The sequence below is a fragment of the Callithrix jacchus genome, chromosome 6 (genome assembly GCF_049354715.1).
Source record: "Callithrix jacchus isolate 240 chromosome 6, calJac240_pri, whole genome shotgun sequence".
Classification (NCBI taxonomy): domain Eukaryota; kingdom Metazoa; phylum Chordata; class Mammalia; order Primates; family Cebidae; genus Callithrix; species Callithrix jacchus.
In genome coordinates, this window is record NC_133507.1 from 153,856,104 (window position 1) to 153,871,089 (window position 14,986).

The 14,986-nt window shown below is 61.7% G+C and overlaps 2 protein-coding genes across 17 annotated transcripts; one reads left to right on the plus strand and one right to left on the minus strand.

The window, feature by feature from the left end:
* Positions 1–1,016: 1,016 nt before the first annotated feature.
* On the minus strand, positions 1,017–9,008 carry ECEL1 (endothelin converting enzyme like 1). Of its 16 annotated transcripts, none has more exons than XM_035306072.3 (18): positions 8,894–9,008; positions 7,058–7,944; positions 6,393–6,461; positions 6,176–6,286; positions 5,998–6,090; positions 5,681–5,805; positions 5,214–5,436; positions 4,616–4,714; positions 4,270–4,344; positions 4,018–4,121; positions 3,719–3,777; positions 3,587–3,638; positions 2,964–3,031; positions 2,684–2,808; positions 2,270–2,335; positions 1,902–1,997; positions 1,586–1,662; positions 1,017–1,384 (listed from the first exon to the last, which is right to left on the minus strand). In XM_035306072.3, exons 2-18 carry the CDS (start codon positions 7,841–7,843, stop codon positions 1,372–1,374), a joined length of 2,241 nt encoding a protein of 746 aa, XP_035161963.1. In that variant the 5' UTR covers positions 7,844–7,944; positions 8,894–9,008; the 3' UTR covers positions 1,017–1,371. The 16 variants fall into 16 exon arrangements, with proteins under 16 accessions (XP_035161963.1, XP_035161959.1, XP_035161957.1 ...); XM_035306068.3 differs by having other exon boundaries at positions 1,017–1,442; XM_035306066.3 differs by having other exon boundaries at positions 1,017–1,442; positions 1,893–1,997.
* On the plus strand, positions 7,891–13,033 carry LOC118154694 (uncharacterized). The gene is made up of 3 exons (XM_078375644.1): positions 7,891–8,289; positions 8,511–9,741; positions 10,014–13,033. The coding sequence occupies exons 1-3, from the start codon at positions 7,891–7,893 to the stop codon at positions 10,076–10,078; spliced, it is 1,695 nt and encodes a 564-aa protein (XP_078231770.1). The 3' UTR covers positions 10,079–13,033.
* The last annotated feature ends 1,953 nt before the right edge of the window (positions 13,034–14,986 follow it).

Genomic DNA, 14,986 nt, shown 5'->3' on the forward strand with positions numbered 1-14,986 from the left:
TGACACCTTGGAACCAGTGTCAGCCACCTGCAAACTGGGAGGAAGGGTTCCATCCCATCCCAGACCTGCCACTCCCCTAGGTGTCCTTACTTCCCGCCTCCTCCGCAGGGCCACGCGTGGTTGTCCTGCCCAAGGCTCAGGTAACAAGGACTTTTTAAAGCTCTCTCAAGACTAGGGATAGAGCACAGGCAGGCATTGGCTAAGGCAGAATGACAAGAGCTGGGCTGGCAAGAGATTCGCCGCTTCAATTCAGGAGATGGGGATGGCCGCACCGGGCGGTGCTCAGGGAGGGTTAACCCCTCTAGGCCACCCCTAAAGGAAGAAAAACAGACCTGGGAGGAAGGGCAGCTGCCCACTGGTCCCCCTCAATGCAGACTCAGGATCCCTGAATGGGGCTGCCCAGTAGGAGAGTCTCCCCTCCCCCTGCCGCCTCTTCTTGATCAGGCAGAGTCAGCCTGTGGCCTCCAGCCTGGGCAGAGCTCCCTGCTTCAGTCCACCCTCGTCATGCCAGGAGCCTACCATTCCTTCTAGTCTTCTCCTTTCTGCACCCCAGGAGCCCACCTCCACGCTGGAGGAGAGGCTGAGATGTCCTGTGGCTTGGCCCCACCTCTGTGTGGGTGTGGGTCACAATCCCCCTCTCCAGGGAAGCTGAGTCAAGGGCCAGGCCAAGACAAGGCAGAAGCTTCTCCCATTTCAGACTTGCAGGGGACATAAGTCCCAGCATCACCCTGGAATGTGGGTCACCAGGCCGTAAGGCTGATCTAGGGGTGCCCCAGAACTGGGCAGGAAGCCCTGGGCAAGGCTTTGGGGGAGGGCGGCTGGGCCAGGGAAGTAATGGTGGAAAACGGAAAACGTAGAGGAACAGGGGCCCGCGGGGGCGGGGGCTGGACACAGGCGGCTGAGGAGGAGACAAGCAGATCCTCTCCACAGTCCGGATCGTGCTAAGCGCCCCAGTCTCCCTGCAGAGGGCTTTCTACAGCTCCGCCTGCCCTGGGGACCCGTGAAGAGGCCAAGGCAACAGTACAGTGATTTATTGACCAGACTTTGCAGCAAGGACACAGCAAAGGTGGGGCCCATACAATCCAGCCTGGCAGAGGGTCTGGCCCCCTTAGAGCAGAATCTGGGGACCCCAGTATATCTCCCCCACAGCCCCCAGAGTCCAACCTCACCCCTGCTCCGGGCACCTCCTGAAGCGAGGGGCAGCAGGGGGTCCGGGTCCTGGAGGGGCTGGAAGGCAGGTGGTACCCAGAGCGGGGCTGGCACCGGGTGCATGCTTGCCCCGGTAGCCGGCAGGAGGCGATCCGTGCAGAGGCAGTGGGGGCGTGCAGGTGGGAAGCCAGGCTCACCACACGGAGCACTTGTGGGCAGGGTTCATGGGCGAGTCCTTGGGACAGTGGAAAGCCCGGCCGAACTCCTCAAACTGGGACACACTGCCCAGCACCCTGGGGTGGGGAGAGACCCACAGAGTGTGGGGCCCTGCAGCCACCCCGACCCCAGCCACCGGGGATGACTTCTATTCCTTCCCATGCTCTTGATCCCACCCAAACACAGGGAGTGGACGAGGCCAGGCGGGCAGGTAGCATACCTGTAGTGCTCAGGGGCATGCTTGTCGGTCAGCACCTGCAGGTAGATGGACTGCGACCGTCGCTTGATGCACCAGTTCTGGGTCCAGGAGTCAAATGGAGGGAGGAGGGGGAGATGAAACCAGGCACCACCTCCAGCCCCCCACCCAGCACGCAAGGCCGCAGGCCCCCTCAGTGCCACAGGGCCATCACCTTTGAGGGGACAGGTGATGAGAGACAGGCTGGCCATGCGAGGCCTGGGCAAGGCAGAGCTGGGACTGACCCTGGATGCCGTGTCCCCACCCCAAGGCTCCCAGTTCAATCCCCCACCTGGCCCACCTGGGCAAAGGCAATGAAGAAGAGCTGGTCATGCGTGTACTTGAGCCGGGGCAGTGGGTGCTCTGGGCCATGCTCCCGCACCCACTTCTGATAGGCCTGGGGACAGACAGAGCATGGACCTGCTGTGCCCACCTGCCTGGACACTGCTCCCTCTCTGTCCTCCATCCAGGCAGCCCTCCCTGCTCTCCCTGTGAAGGGGGGCCTGTGAATCCCTCCTCTTCCAATGGATGGTATCCCCAGCACATGCCTGCCCCGCCCCAGGCCAGAGCTCTGCAGGGTAGGCAGGGAGGGGCAGCTCTGTCCCTCCTGGAGTCCTCATCCACCCCGCCCCTCCCACCACAGGGGTGGAGCACAGGCAGGCTGCTCACGTGGTAGGCCAGCTTGAGGCCGCCCATGTCTGCAATGTTCTCCCCAAGTGTGTGTTTCCCATTCACCTGCCGGGAAGAGAAGAGGCCAGGGGGCTGCTTGGGGCCCAGGTGGCCTCCCTCAGGCATTGATACCCTGGGCCCTAGCCCCTAATTCCCACCACCCTTCTCCTTCCTTTGCCCAGAGAGTTTGAGGGGGACTCCAACCCTCCTCTTTCCCCCCCGACGCCCTGGTGCTCCGTAAGTCTGCACACACTCATCATGTGTCCGCGTGAGTGTGCATGGGAACAGAGTGTGTGTGCAGGGTCCTGGGCATGTGTTTTGTTTGGACACGTGCATGTGTGCAAGGGTGTGTGCAATGCTCCCAGCCCGTGCCCCGCCAGGCCTGAGGGGCACAAGGAGCAGGTGGGGTCTCACCCGCTGGTTGTAGACAGTGAAGTTGTCATAGAGACGGACGATGCACTCGGCCTTTCTCAGGAAGCGGCTGTAAGAGGCCTCCGTCCACCAGTGCAGCAGGTTCCCTGAGCGGTCGTACTGGCCCCCTGTGGGCAGTGCAGCCGGCTGAGACCCACCGTCACCCTGACCTCCCTCCCCCCACCACCACCCACCAGCCCCAGTTAACCCATCCGCCACCCTGCCTCTCCACTGCCTGTCCTGCCCCCTCCCGGCCATCCCCGTGGGCCCCAACAGGCCTCACCCCAGTCATCATAGCCATGGGTCAGCTCGTGTCCAATGATGGTACCGATGCCCCCATAGTTGAGAGACCTGGGCACATGACAGCAGCATCAGGTCCAGCCCTCACCACCCTCTGAGAGCCCCATGCTGCTGCCCAGGACCCGGATATCCCCTGGCCAGGCCAGAAGGGGGCCCAGGGAGGCCACAGAGGCACCCGTGTGGTCCAGGGGCACTTGTGCCTCTGCTTCCTCATGGGCTGTATGATTGCCAGTGGAACCTTGCCAGCTGCCTTATAGGAAATTACATGTAACAGAGCTGACTGGGTGGTAAACAGAGCTGGAGGAGACAGGAGGGAAACGGAGGCACCCACGTGGGGTTTGGCCTCCTACCTCATCATGAGTGTTGCCTCACCTTTGAAACATCTAAACAAGCCTCATACAAGTAAGGTAGACTCCAGGAAGTTACAAATAACAAACCTAAGTAACCAAGGATGCAGTGGGGAGCCAGGGTCCACAATTGTCCTGACTCTTGAACCCAGCTGGGTCTGGGGCAGTTGTAGCCACGGTACGCTGACACACACCAGGTAGACAAGGTCTGCATGCCAGCCCTGCCCTCAGCCACAAACAGGGCAAGCTATGTACTCACTGTGGGAAGTCAGGGTCGTACAGGGTGGGCTGCAGGATGCCCGCGGGAAACACTATAAGAAGGGGGTGCTCAGTGGGAAACCCACCCACTTTCAGAGCCTGCCCCGCCCCTCGTAGGGACACGTTTTCTTACCCATCTGGTTCTTGTTGGGTAGATAGTAGGCGTTGAGCGCCTGTGGGGGGAGCAGCCAGCTGTGGAGGGAGGCTGGGGTAAACAGGGGGCACACACTCCCTCCCCATGACCCTCACATCACAGCTTCCTCATCAGCCATCTCCTGACAGTCTGGGGGTCACCCTGCCGCCCCCACCCCATGCCCTGTGCTGGCCCACGCACCCCCCACATCTGCGTGGCTGTGAGGTGATGTGCCCCACCAGCTCCTGCCCTCTCTGCACAGCCCTTCTCTGACCCCCAGCTCTGGGCCAGGCACCCACGTGGACTTGTCCACCTCCTGCCGAATCTTCTTGACTGACAGCTGGATGCTGGAGCGGATGCTGTTCAAGATGTTCTTGAAGTAGGTCTTCTCGTGAACCTCAAACTGCAGGAGGTGGGGCAGCACTCAGCGGCAGGCGGGGCAGGGCTACTGCAGACCGGGCCACAGCCTGGCCACGCAGGACACCTGCCCTCCTGAGAGCTGTTAGTAGAGAGGCTGTGGACAGGCTGGGCAGACAGGGTCAGGGCCCCACCTCATACTCCTTGTCCACAGCGTCGGGTTTCAGCAGGAAGTCTGGGTAGCCGACCATCACCATCATGTACTGGAGCTGCAGGCCAAGGGCAGGTGAGGGTGGCATGGGCCCTCCGGACACAGCACTTCCCCCACCCCCCAACCAAGAAAGGGACAGCGCCCCCCACCCCCACCACCAAGAAAGGGAGCACTAGGCCAGCCTGGGAGTGGGCTTCACCGTGAGCTTCATGGTGGAGGCAGGCCTAGTCAACTCCACAAAGCCTCTTTGCCCCTTTTGTTCTCTTTCATTGGCACACAGCAGGTGCTCAATGTGTATGGGACCAACAGATGGCAATGAGTCCCCTCACCTTGGCCCGAGCGGCAGCCCTGGTCTCAGCATCCATCCAGTCCAGCTCCTCCAGGCGCTGGCCCAGGATGTACTTGATGTCTTCCACCAGCTGCTGCACCTGCAGGGTCAGGGGTCAGGGAGCAAGGGTCAACTCAGCCATCGTTTACACTGGTCCATCACTCCTGGCAGGAGGGGTACCCCCATCTTTAAGCAGCACTTTCTAAGCCCAAATCTCAGTGCTGAGCACCAAGAGAACACCTTGGAGGTGGGGATCCAGGCCCTGCACCCCTAACAATGAGCTCACAGGCTAGAAGAGGAAACTGCCCCAGCAATGACCACAGACATCCCTGAGGCCACGCCTCCTGAGCACTGCTGAGAAGGTGGGCTGGGGCCTGGCAGGGAGGTCCACCTGCAGTTCATAGTCCACATGAGCTTCCTGGAAGAGGAGGCTTGCGGAGGAGCAGTATAATGCCTCAGAATGGGTTGAGTCCTTAGCAAGGCCTGGTGCCCCTGCCTGCAGGGGGACATGTGGGGCTCCCAATGCTAGGACCATGGCCTCAGGAGGGGTCCACCCTCAGTTTGGCACCATTCTCCCCACCCAAACTAGGGCAGCCCACCTTGGCTTTGCTGGCAGCTGAGAAGTGTTCATGTACAAAGAGGGCACCAAGGGCCATGCCAAAGTGGCGGTTGGCCTGGCCCAGGCAGACCCGGGCCAGCTCCTGTGGCTTGTCGCTGCCCTCCATCTCCCGTGCCAGCTCGTGCAGCGCCTCACGGAATGGCGGGGACAGGTGCTCACTCAGAACCACCACCACGCGCCACACCAGGTAGTTGTGCAGGACCCTGGGGGCCAGGTGAAGCCAGTGGGTATCCAGATGTTCATATGAGCCACCAAGGGCACCACCGCCACCTGTTCCCCCCAACCTGCCGCTAGACCCAGGACCCAGACAACCCCACAAAGATGGGGCAGGAGGTCATCCCAGATATGCAGAGCAGAAAATTTAAAGCCCACCCGGCAGATAGGTCCGGGGTGCAGGGGAGGGACCTAGTGGCCACTGGGCAGAAAATGCCAGCTCTGCAGCCATACCGGTGGGGTGTGGAGCGGATGAGCTGGGACACCTGCTGCATGTAGTCTGTTGCCAGCAGCACCACCTCCTCTTCCTCTGAGAAGTCCTCCTGGAAGATCTGGTCTAGCAGCCACTTCCACTGCAACTGTGAGGCCAAGGACAGGGACAGTGAGGCTGTCAGAGTCCTCACTGACAGAGAGGGACAGAGTGGCAGGGGCCACAGAAGACGGTGGGGGGCAGGGAGAGGCAATGAGGGAACATGAGAGTCCATAGTCAGGGAAGGGCTTGTCCAACTACCCCCAACCCTGCCTGCCCACAAGGACTAGGCCACACTCACATAGGGGGTGATCTTCTGCAGCTGCCCCAGCGTCACCTTGTTGTACATGGAGCTGACATCTCGCCGTAGGTCATCATACTCTGACACAGTGATCTGGGGGAGAGATCACAGCTGACCCAGCCCTGCTCCATGGTGCCCTCCCCCCAGTCCAGGGCAGCCGCCAACCTGGCCTGCTCACATTGGCCAGCTGCTGCTCCACCTGCAGAATCTCCTGGGCCTTCTGCTTCACAGCGTCTGCACCCAGGAGGCTGAGCACTCGCTCCATGAACACCCTGTATGCTGCAAGGATCTGTACCAGGGGAGGGGGCTTATCCAGGGACAGGGACAGGCCTAGCCTGGGTCCACCCCTCCGGGGCCCCAGGCCTTCCCTCCCTTCCCATCCCGTGTCCCCGCACCTTCTCACTCTCCTCATCCTGAGCTAGGTACAGGGTCCTCTCTGGCAGGGTGAGCCCATCCTGGTCAATCTGAGGAGGGAGACAGGAGCCAGAGGTCAGAGGTCCATGCCCTCAAGTTCCCTAAACAGAGGGAATTCCCCCCTCAATGCCCAGAGTGCACCCAGACATCCATGGGTACAGCCCCAGAAACACACAGACCCCAGCCCCTCCTCCTACCCAGATTAAATGGCCAAAGCCCCATCCCTGACTGTTCCAGCCTGGGGACGCCCAATCTTCCCCCTGTACGCCTGCATTTTCCTTATTTGTCAGGGACATTTGTAGATCCTCCACTGACTGTTGGGACCCCTAGCTTTGGGGCCAGCGCCAGCCCTCGCCGAGATGTCCACCCAGCCCGCCGGCGCGCCCCTCCCTCCTGGCCCTCACTGCCTGCAAGAGGGCTGGGAAATTACAGCTCCCGCGGCTCAGCTAAACACTGCAATTACCCCAGGGAAATTACTTGGGCCCTCCTCCCGCGCTCTGCCGCTGTGCGCTCCCTTCCCCTCCCCTGCTCTCTTCTCCCCTAGTCTCTTCTCGCGCACCCGCCTCGCGCGCGCAAGAAGCCCTGGGCAAGGCCACTACGCCCCGGGTCTGTGGCCGCTGTCGGGGAGCTAGGGGGGAGCACTCACGCGGATGACGTAGCGCGAGGAGTTCCTGTCGTCCAGGCTGACTGTGAGCGAGAAGAGCGCGGCGGCGCTGTACTCGCCCTGTGCCTTGTACAGCAATCGGTTGAGGTCCCATCGCGCCGAGACCCCCGGGCGCTCCGCCGCGCCGCCCAGGTCCCAGCCTCCGCAGTCCTCGATGACCTCCAGCATGGGCCGCGGGCCCAGTCGCTCGATCTCGCGCATGTCGAGGCACGAGCGGAAGAAAGCACGCACCTTGCGCTGGGCCGCGCCGCCAGGTCCACCCCCGGGCCGCGCCAGCAAGCGCCGTAGGCGCTCCTCGTTCTGCTCGCCGATAGCCGCGATGGTGCCATAGGTGAGCTTGTCGTCGGGGATGGCGTGGCGCCGCAGCCAGCCGCCGCAGGCGAACGAGTAGAAGTCCTGGCATGGGTCGATGCTGGCGTCCAGGTTGGCGGCCAGAAAGCGAGCGGCACGCGCGAAGGCCTTGCGCTCAGGACAGCCTTCTGGACAGGTGCCGCCGCCCGCCGCGACCGGGCCCAGGTACTTGAGAGCCAGCATAGCGGCCAGGATGGCGCAGAGGCCGGCGGCGAACACCAGCCCCGACAGCAGGCACACCTCGCGCCGGTTCCATCGCGGCAGCCCCGCCCGGGCCCCCGCGGCGCTCCGCGTAGCGCCCAAGGGAAAGCCCGGGGGCAGGGAGGCCCCGCGAGCGCCCCCCGCGCCGCAGCGGCTCACGTACTTGACCTCCTGGAACTCGTCGTAGTGAGCCGTCAGCGAATACGGCGGCTCCATGGCGCTGAGGCCGCCGCGCTGCAGCCCTGGGCCACCTGGGCTACGGGATGCTCGCGGCTGCCGACCTCCTGGTGGTCCTCCACATGGCCCCGGAGCCGCAGCTGCTGGAAAGGCAGAAGCAGGCTCAGGAGGCGCCGCAGCCCGACGGGGCTCCAGGGCAAGAGGAGGTGCGCAGTCCTGGATGCGGAGGCCCCAGCATTGGGCCTCGTTCACTGCGGAATCCAGGGACAAGGAGAGCTCGGCGGGGCCACCACCCCCACGTGAACAATGGAGTCTTCTCCCCTGTCCCCTCCCTGCACACACGTGCGGGCCGCAGGGTTGGGCGGTCCCTGATGGGAAGCAAGAGGCGCTGGGCACGGGGCCTGGCATGTAGTGGGCCTTTACTGGAAGTGCCGTCCCTCTTCCCTTCGTCTTTCTTGTCCACGACCTGCCCCAGCCAAGGCCGAGTGAGGTAGGGGAAGGAGCCGAGGCTTGAGTGAGGAGGTGCGGTCAGGGGCGCGTCTATGCGGCACTTCCAGCTCTCCGCGCTGGACCCAGACACAGGCTCCAGAAAGCGGCCAAAGAACCAAACTTCGTCCTCGCGGAAGTCCTCAGGACCCACCACTCCAACCCCGCTTGCTGGCTCTTTCTGCTTGGTGGCCCGACGGCCCACTCACCCCTTTCCTAGGGGCGCGCGCCAACGCCCCAGGGTCTCGGACACACAGCCCACCCACTGGATGGCCCTGATGGAGAACCCAAGACCAGTTTCTTCCTCCCACCCCCACCATCTCTGTTTCCGCCCCGAGCCACTCCTGGCTTCAACAGGTTCTCCCCAGAACCCAAACTTGGGCGAAGTTTCACCCCCGGCGGGGCGCGAGCTGGCCGGCGAGCCCCGAGCCCTGGCGCTGTGCTGCGCAGTCCGCGAAGCCGGAGAGCCGAGCCCGGGAGCCGCAGTCGCAGCCGCAGCCGAAAGGACGCAGACAAAGCCGGGAGGCTCCGTGCAGTGGCGGCGGCGGAGACGGAGGTGGCCGCGATGGTGGCCTCCGCGGCAGGGACTCGGGCGCCACTTACCCGGCAGGTGCGCCCGGAGCCAGCGGGGACCCAGAGAGTCGGGCCTGAGCGGGGGCCTGAGCCGGAGCGGAGCGGCGCGGGCGTCCGGTGCCTCCCAGCGCCCGCCGCCTCCTCTGCCGCCGCGCGGAGCCCGCCGCGCCGCCCGCCCGCCGGCCCGAGGGAGGGGGCGCGCCGGCGGCTCCACCCTCCTCCGCCCGCCCCGCGCGCCCCTCCTTCCTCCTGCGTCTCTCGGGCCACCTGGCAGTGGGGCGGCAGCGCGGACGTGGGTCGGCTGCCGCGGAGACAGGCGCCCGGGGGTCGTGCGCGGGCTGCGGTCGGGGACTCCAGGGTCCAGCCGCGTTCCGGGACGAGTGAGGGCAGCGGGTACTCCAGCGAGGGGTCTCCTCCGATCCAGCTTCCCCACTCCCAGCAGGCTGGAAAGGGGCTGGAGCTGGAGATGAGGAGCCGAGGACTCCTCCCAAGGGCTGCGGGCGGTGTCAGTAGCGCCTGTATCTGCCAGCACAGTCCCTGGCGCAGAGCGCACCTTCACTACCGGCTTCTTTGTCCTCCTTGGAACCCCTGGATCAGCTCTCCACCAGGGCTTCTAGTTGGCCTCGCCCCCTTCATCTATCCCCTGGTGAAGGGAACTCAGTGGGGACTCCTGCAAGAAGAGGGCATGCAGCCCCCTTCCCCATCCTCCCCAGCCTTGGCTGGACCTGGCACCACCGCTCAGGAAGTCCCTGGCCCAGGTAGGAAGAAAAGGCCAGACAAGGAGAGAAGTCTCCCTGCTGGCGCCTGGAAGGGCTGGAGCCTGCCCCCTCTGCCCAGCAGCCCCAGGCCTCAGACAGGCCCTGAGCCTCAAGACCTTGGTATGTGGACTGTTGAGGGGTGGGAAGGCAGGGAGCAGGGACCCTAAATTCACCCACCCCCCGCCTTCTTCCAGATGAACTGGCGTTTTAAATGTGGGGCCTCCCGGCTGCCTGGAGCCAGAGCCTCTTCTACCTGCCTCCCTCCCTTGGCCAGAGAGCCTGGCCTTCATGGGACTAGAGAACTTGGGGTCCTTGGAAGACTGATACTGTTTCTGGAATCTCTGCTTTCTCTGCCCTGCCTGACCCACCCCTTCTCCATCTGGTGTCTCTAGCAGGGGACCCCACAAAACATCAGCCCTTCCAGGCCTGCCGGCTCCAGCCCACAGGATTGGCCTAAACAATGGTAAGAGCCAAGGAGGGCCATCTGATAAAAATCATGACAAGGTAGGGACTCAGCTAACCTACCCATCACCCCATTCCAGTCCTCTGGGGCTGTGCATCTGCCCAGCTCCTGGGCCCTGGCCCCGAGTGACAGCCTCTGCCCCTGTCTTGCCTGTCTCCTGTGTGTTCACCTCTCCATCTCTAAGCCCCCACTCTGGATACCCTGCCTCCATCTCTGGCCACCCCAGGGTCATCCTCTGCCCAATGTATCCTTCTCGGGTCCTATTAATTCTAAGGAGGAAAAAATGGAATTACTTAAAATGTGGTGTTTCCATGACGGGGGAGGGGAGGGCAGAGAGGTGGCAAAGTGGCTCTTTGTGCTTTTAATCTGCATTTTTCCCTCAACGTTCCTGTCTCCGGGAGGATAATTTTCCAGCCTTTTCAGGCCCTGATTGGTATCATTTCTCCAGCAATGACAGCTTTTATTTTCCCCGAAATGAATGCCGTGAAATTTCCAAGAAATATAAAAATGGATATTGTCTCAGAGAGCCGACTCTTCCGACAGAAAGGCACAGAGGCAAATATGCTTCCCTAGGGACACTTCCGCTCCAGCCACAGGGGTCGGGTGGGGGCAGCCTCCAGGCCCTCAGTCTCTCCTCCCTCCTTTCTCCCTCCCTCTTCCTTTCCTCCTCCCTCCCAGGTCAGCTCTGGGACCCCCTTCCAGCCACCCTCTCCCAGACTCAGCTGCTATTGATCTGCTCATGGGCCTCAGGACTCCCAGCCAGGTGCCCTGCAGGCTCCACCTCACCTGCTCTGTTCACTTCTCATCCCCCAGCCCTGCCCCAGAGAGCAGCAACCAGGGCCTACAGGAGTTGACTTGGAATTGGGCTCTCTGACCCCTCAGTCCTGGTGGCCCTGCACAGACTACCAATAAAGAGAGGTCGGAGGCCCACTTCCTTGACTTCAACACCTTCTCTGTAAGGGAAACTGACGCTGTAGGGGAGTAGGGCACCAGCGGTCCGGCCTGTTGCTTGCTCACTCTTTGGGGGGGGGCTCTCTTCCTACCCCTAATTGCCAAGGTGACCCCATGACTCATGAGCAAGAGAATGACAGGCCACAGCAGTGCCCAACTAAACCCAGCCAAGCCCTGAGTGAGGCAGCTGAGTGCCCAGCTTGGGGGAGCAGTGGGGTGCCGCCACAACTGACTTGGAGAGCAAAAGCCTGAGGGGATGCCAGGGGCAGAGATGGGTTCAGAGCCTGACCCTCTGTCTCCTCCCTGACCAAGGGCAGATCCCAGCCACCCTGTAGAGTGGGGCATCACTCGGTTTGGGTTCCGGGCATGGAGCCCTCCCTGGGGACCACATGCTGTCACCAATAGCTTGCATCTGTTGCCCATTCACCAAGTGGGTAGCTAAGTGCCTCGCTCTGAGGTGGGGCTGCCACCTAACGCCAGGCCTGGCCCTATCTGGAACCTGTTTGTGGTGGGACCCGCTTTTCTCCTCCAGCCTGCATGTGGGTGGGGATGAACCCCTTGTCCTGCCTCAGTGTGCCGCCTCAGGGCATCAGCTCTGGGACCTGCCCCGCCAGCCTCCACCCTGTCCAACCAGGCCCCACACCTCTGCAGATGTGTGGTGTCTTCTGAGCTGAGCCCTCAAAACACACCCCAGCCAGCTTCCTGTCCTCCACCCGGCCTCTCGGGGCTCATCCCATCTATTATTCAAGGCACAAAATGGATTTTTAATTTGAGAAATGAAATGACTCTCCCAAGTGGCCGGGTGGCAGGGAGGGGGCAGAGGAAGGCCAGAGCCTCCGCAGCCGCCACGGTGCTGACTCAGGTTTGCCTTGGAAATCTCAGGGCCACAGTTGAACTGAGAGATCCCCAAAGCCCCAGGACCCCAGCACTCTGCCCCAGGCCTCCACTCCTCACCGCTGCTGTGACCAGGTGGGGTGACAGGGTGCCCATCAGTCCTGCCTGAGCCTCCAGTGAGGCCTGCCTCTGGCCGGGCAGTGGGGTCTCTGTCCCTCACTGACTTTCAGATTCCTGTGCCTCAAGGCAGCCCTTGGGCTCCCAGGCCTGGCCTCTCACCTCCCCACACTCCCCAGCCCTCCTGGGCTGGCTTCCTCCACCGTGTCCAGACCTCCAGCTGAGCTCCTTTGCTAGGCCCTGACCCCGAACTAGGCCCACTCCACCCTGGACTGCTGCCCTGGCCTCCACTCTGTGGAGGGGTTCTCCATGCCAGAACCCCTCCTCACCCCTCACGGTGGAGCTCACACACCTTAGCGTGGCCCATGAGGCAGGGCCTCCTCCCAGCTCTTCTCTTTGACCCTCTCTGCTTCCCCGCCCCCACACCTCCCTCTTTCCTCTGGTCACTCAGCTCTATTTCCATTTTCCAGAAGGTGACTGGCTATCTCCAGCCTCATCCCTCAGGCCTTAGCACTCGCTGTTCTGGCTGCCTGGAGCCCCCTTCCTCCCTCCCCTCCTCCAGCCAATCGCCACCCATCCTTGGGGCACCTGGGAGTGACCTCACCTCTCTGATCAGATGCTGACTCCACAGGCCCCTACTCCACTGGATGCGTAGGTCTCTCCTACGGCAGCCCCTGTTCTTCATCTCCGTGTAACCCACAGCCCCTTCTGGAGGCTGTGGGACAGGGGACGCATGTAATCAAGTCGAGTGACAACTGTGATCATTCATGGAGACGCCCTGCATGAAGTATCTCTGGACTCCAGGCCATACACCAGGCACAGCACCCAGACAAACCTGCCCAGGCGCTTGGGTCCTGAACCCGCCAAATGACAAGAAGAGCCGTTTTCCAGTCTCCTGCACGCCTCCCCTCCACTCTGAACCCCATGGTTCACTTTGTCCCGCCATGCACAGACTCCTCTCTGGGTTGCCTCCCAACCTCTAGAGTAATGCTGTTTTTATACAGGAAACATGTAAATATACTCTTGCATTAAAATATTTAAGCCACACAAGTACATAGAGGATATGCATGAAAGCCCTCTGTCACGCACTGGCAGCCCGTGGTGTTGCCCAGCGAGAGTACAGTGCCGCAGCCATACCTCACTGCAGCCTGGACCTCCCAGGCTCAAGTAATCCTCCCACCTTAGCCTCCAAAGTAGCTGGGACCACAGGTGTTGCCACCATGCCTGGCTAATTTTTTTTTATTGTGTAGAGACGTGAGTCTCACTATGTTACCCAGGCTGGTCTTGAACTCCTGGCGATCAAGTTGAGTGATGACTGTGATCACTTGAAGAGGCTGTCTTCCTCAGCCTCTCAAAGTGCTGGGATTGGGCCTCTCAAAGTGTGGGCCACTGTGCCCAGCCCTTATTGATTTATTTTTAATAAACAAGACACAATAGGATGGATACTTGAGTGACTCTCCTCTCCATGTGGCCTGTGCTGGTGTTTCCCACCCAGAGGTCCTCAAGGTCACCCTCCTTGGCTGAGGGACACTTAGGTTGTCTCGCCCACCCCTGTCTGGTCTTCAAATCCTAAGGCCTTGGCCTGGAGTCTTGCCTCGAACTCTCCTCTCTGCCTGCCGCCCTGTCCCACCTTACCTGCCCCTGGCCCTCCTCCACCCCCTGGATGCTGTGCCCAGGTGTTTGGCTCTGGGCCCAGGTCCCACCCATACCTGCTGGTGCTGGAAACTTACTGCACTCCAAACCCACTTGGAAAGCCTTCTAACCTCCTCCTCTCATTCCCAACCTGTTCCTGTCTACCGCTCTGGCCCTTCCTTCTCCCTTTCTTAGTGGAGAAGGGGTCTCTCCCTCCTTCCCCCCCAGGATGCTGCTGCAGTCCTGCCTGCTCCTGCCCCCAGCCTCTGTGTAGCCCCAGCCATTGTGGCTTCTGAGGCTTCCTGGGTCTGGTCCCTTCACACTCCCCTGAGTATCCTGCTCTCCCAGCCTGGCATACTCACAGCACAGCCTTTGTTCAAGCTGTCCCCTCTGCCTGAGTGCTGTGTTCCCAGACCTGTGTCCCTCCTTAAGGTCCATCTCAAGCTTCCAGAAGCCCCCTAACAGCCCCCACCTGAGGAAGGTGCCCAAGGGTGCCTGGCAGGAGTGATGCATGCCCCACAGTGCCCAGCCCAGAGCCTGGCACATGACCCCAGAGCAGGGGTGCCCAGATCTTGGGCCAGGTGAATAGAGCAAGGCCCCAGATCCAACCTGGACAGGCCTGTCACAACTGTGGGCAGGACAACCACTGTCACACGCAGAGCAGCTCCCAAGTGCCATGCTGTGCACCAAGCCCTCTAGCTCCTCCACACTGAGCCTTGCGCTGAGTAAGCCCATGAGGGAGCCCTGTCGTTGGCCCCAGTTTACAAAGGAAGAAACTGGGATGCATGGAAGGAAAGGAAGATGCCCAGGTTCATGCAGCTACTTCGTTTTGAAACAGAGACTGGACCCTCTGTGTGCTGCATTCAGAGTCTCAGGGCCACGCACACTCTGAGTGGGGAGATGGAAGGACAGCTCTGCAGGGGGCAGTAGGGCGCTCGGGGACCCAAGTGACAGCAGCTCAGAGCCAGGGGCCCAGCCTGGGACCTCAGGCCCAGGAAATGCATTGGAGATGCCAAGGCTGGCTTTGCCCAGAGACCTCAGGAGGCATCTCAGGGCAGGGCTTGTAGCCGGGACCTTGGCCTCCTTTCCAGATGTCCCCACCTCCATGGGCCCTTCCTGGATTTCCCTATCTGAAGAGGCCAAGCTGTTTTCTGTCTGTAGCACTGGGTACATCCTGAACTGCATGTGTCCCCACTTGACGTTCTTATGACTCGGTATTTTCATAACAGCCTCTCCTCCTCAGCTCTGCTGGGACACTAGATTTCCCCATTGCCTCGTCCTTCCTGCCCAACCTAAGTGGCCAGGCCTTGACCACAAGGCAGGGAGTCAGGAGTGGGGGTCAGATTTGCAGAGTGAAAGTTGGATAGT

Excerpts from the sequence above, each read along its gene's own strand:
- ECEL1 (XM_035306066.3), bottom strand. The coding sequence starts at position 7,843 with ATGGAGCCGCCGTATTCGCTGACGGCTCACTACGACGAGTTCCAGGAG. Across the intron at positions 4,715-5,213 it reads CAGCTGCCAGCAAAGCCAAG|GTGCAGCAGCTGGTGGAAGA; the intron begins GTGGGCTGCCCT and ends CTGACCCTGCAG. Across the intron at positions 1,998-2,269 it reads GCCTCAAGCTGGCCTACCAC|GCCTATCAGAAGTGGGTGCG; the intron begins GTGAGCAGCCTG and ends GTCTGTCCCCAG.
- LOC118154694 (XM_078375644.1), top strand. The coding sequence starts at position 7,891 with ATGCTCGCGGCTGCCGACCTCCTGGTGGTCCTCCACATGGCCCCGGAG. Across the intron at positions 8,290-8,510 it reads CCTGCCCCAGCCAAGGCCGA|GGGCGCGCGCCAACGCCCCA; the intron begins GTGAGGTAGGGG and ends CCCCTTTCCTAG. Across the intron at positions 9,742-10,013 it reads CCCTGAGCCTCAAGACCTTG|CAGGGGACCCCACAAAACAT; the intron begins GTATGTGGACTG and ends TGGTGTCTCTAG.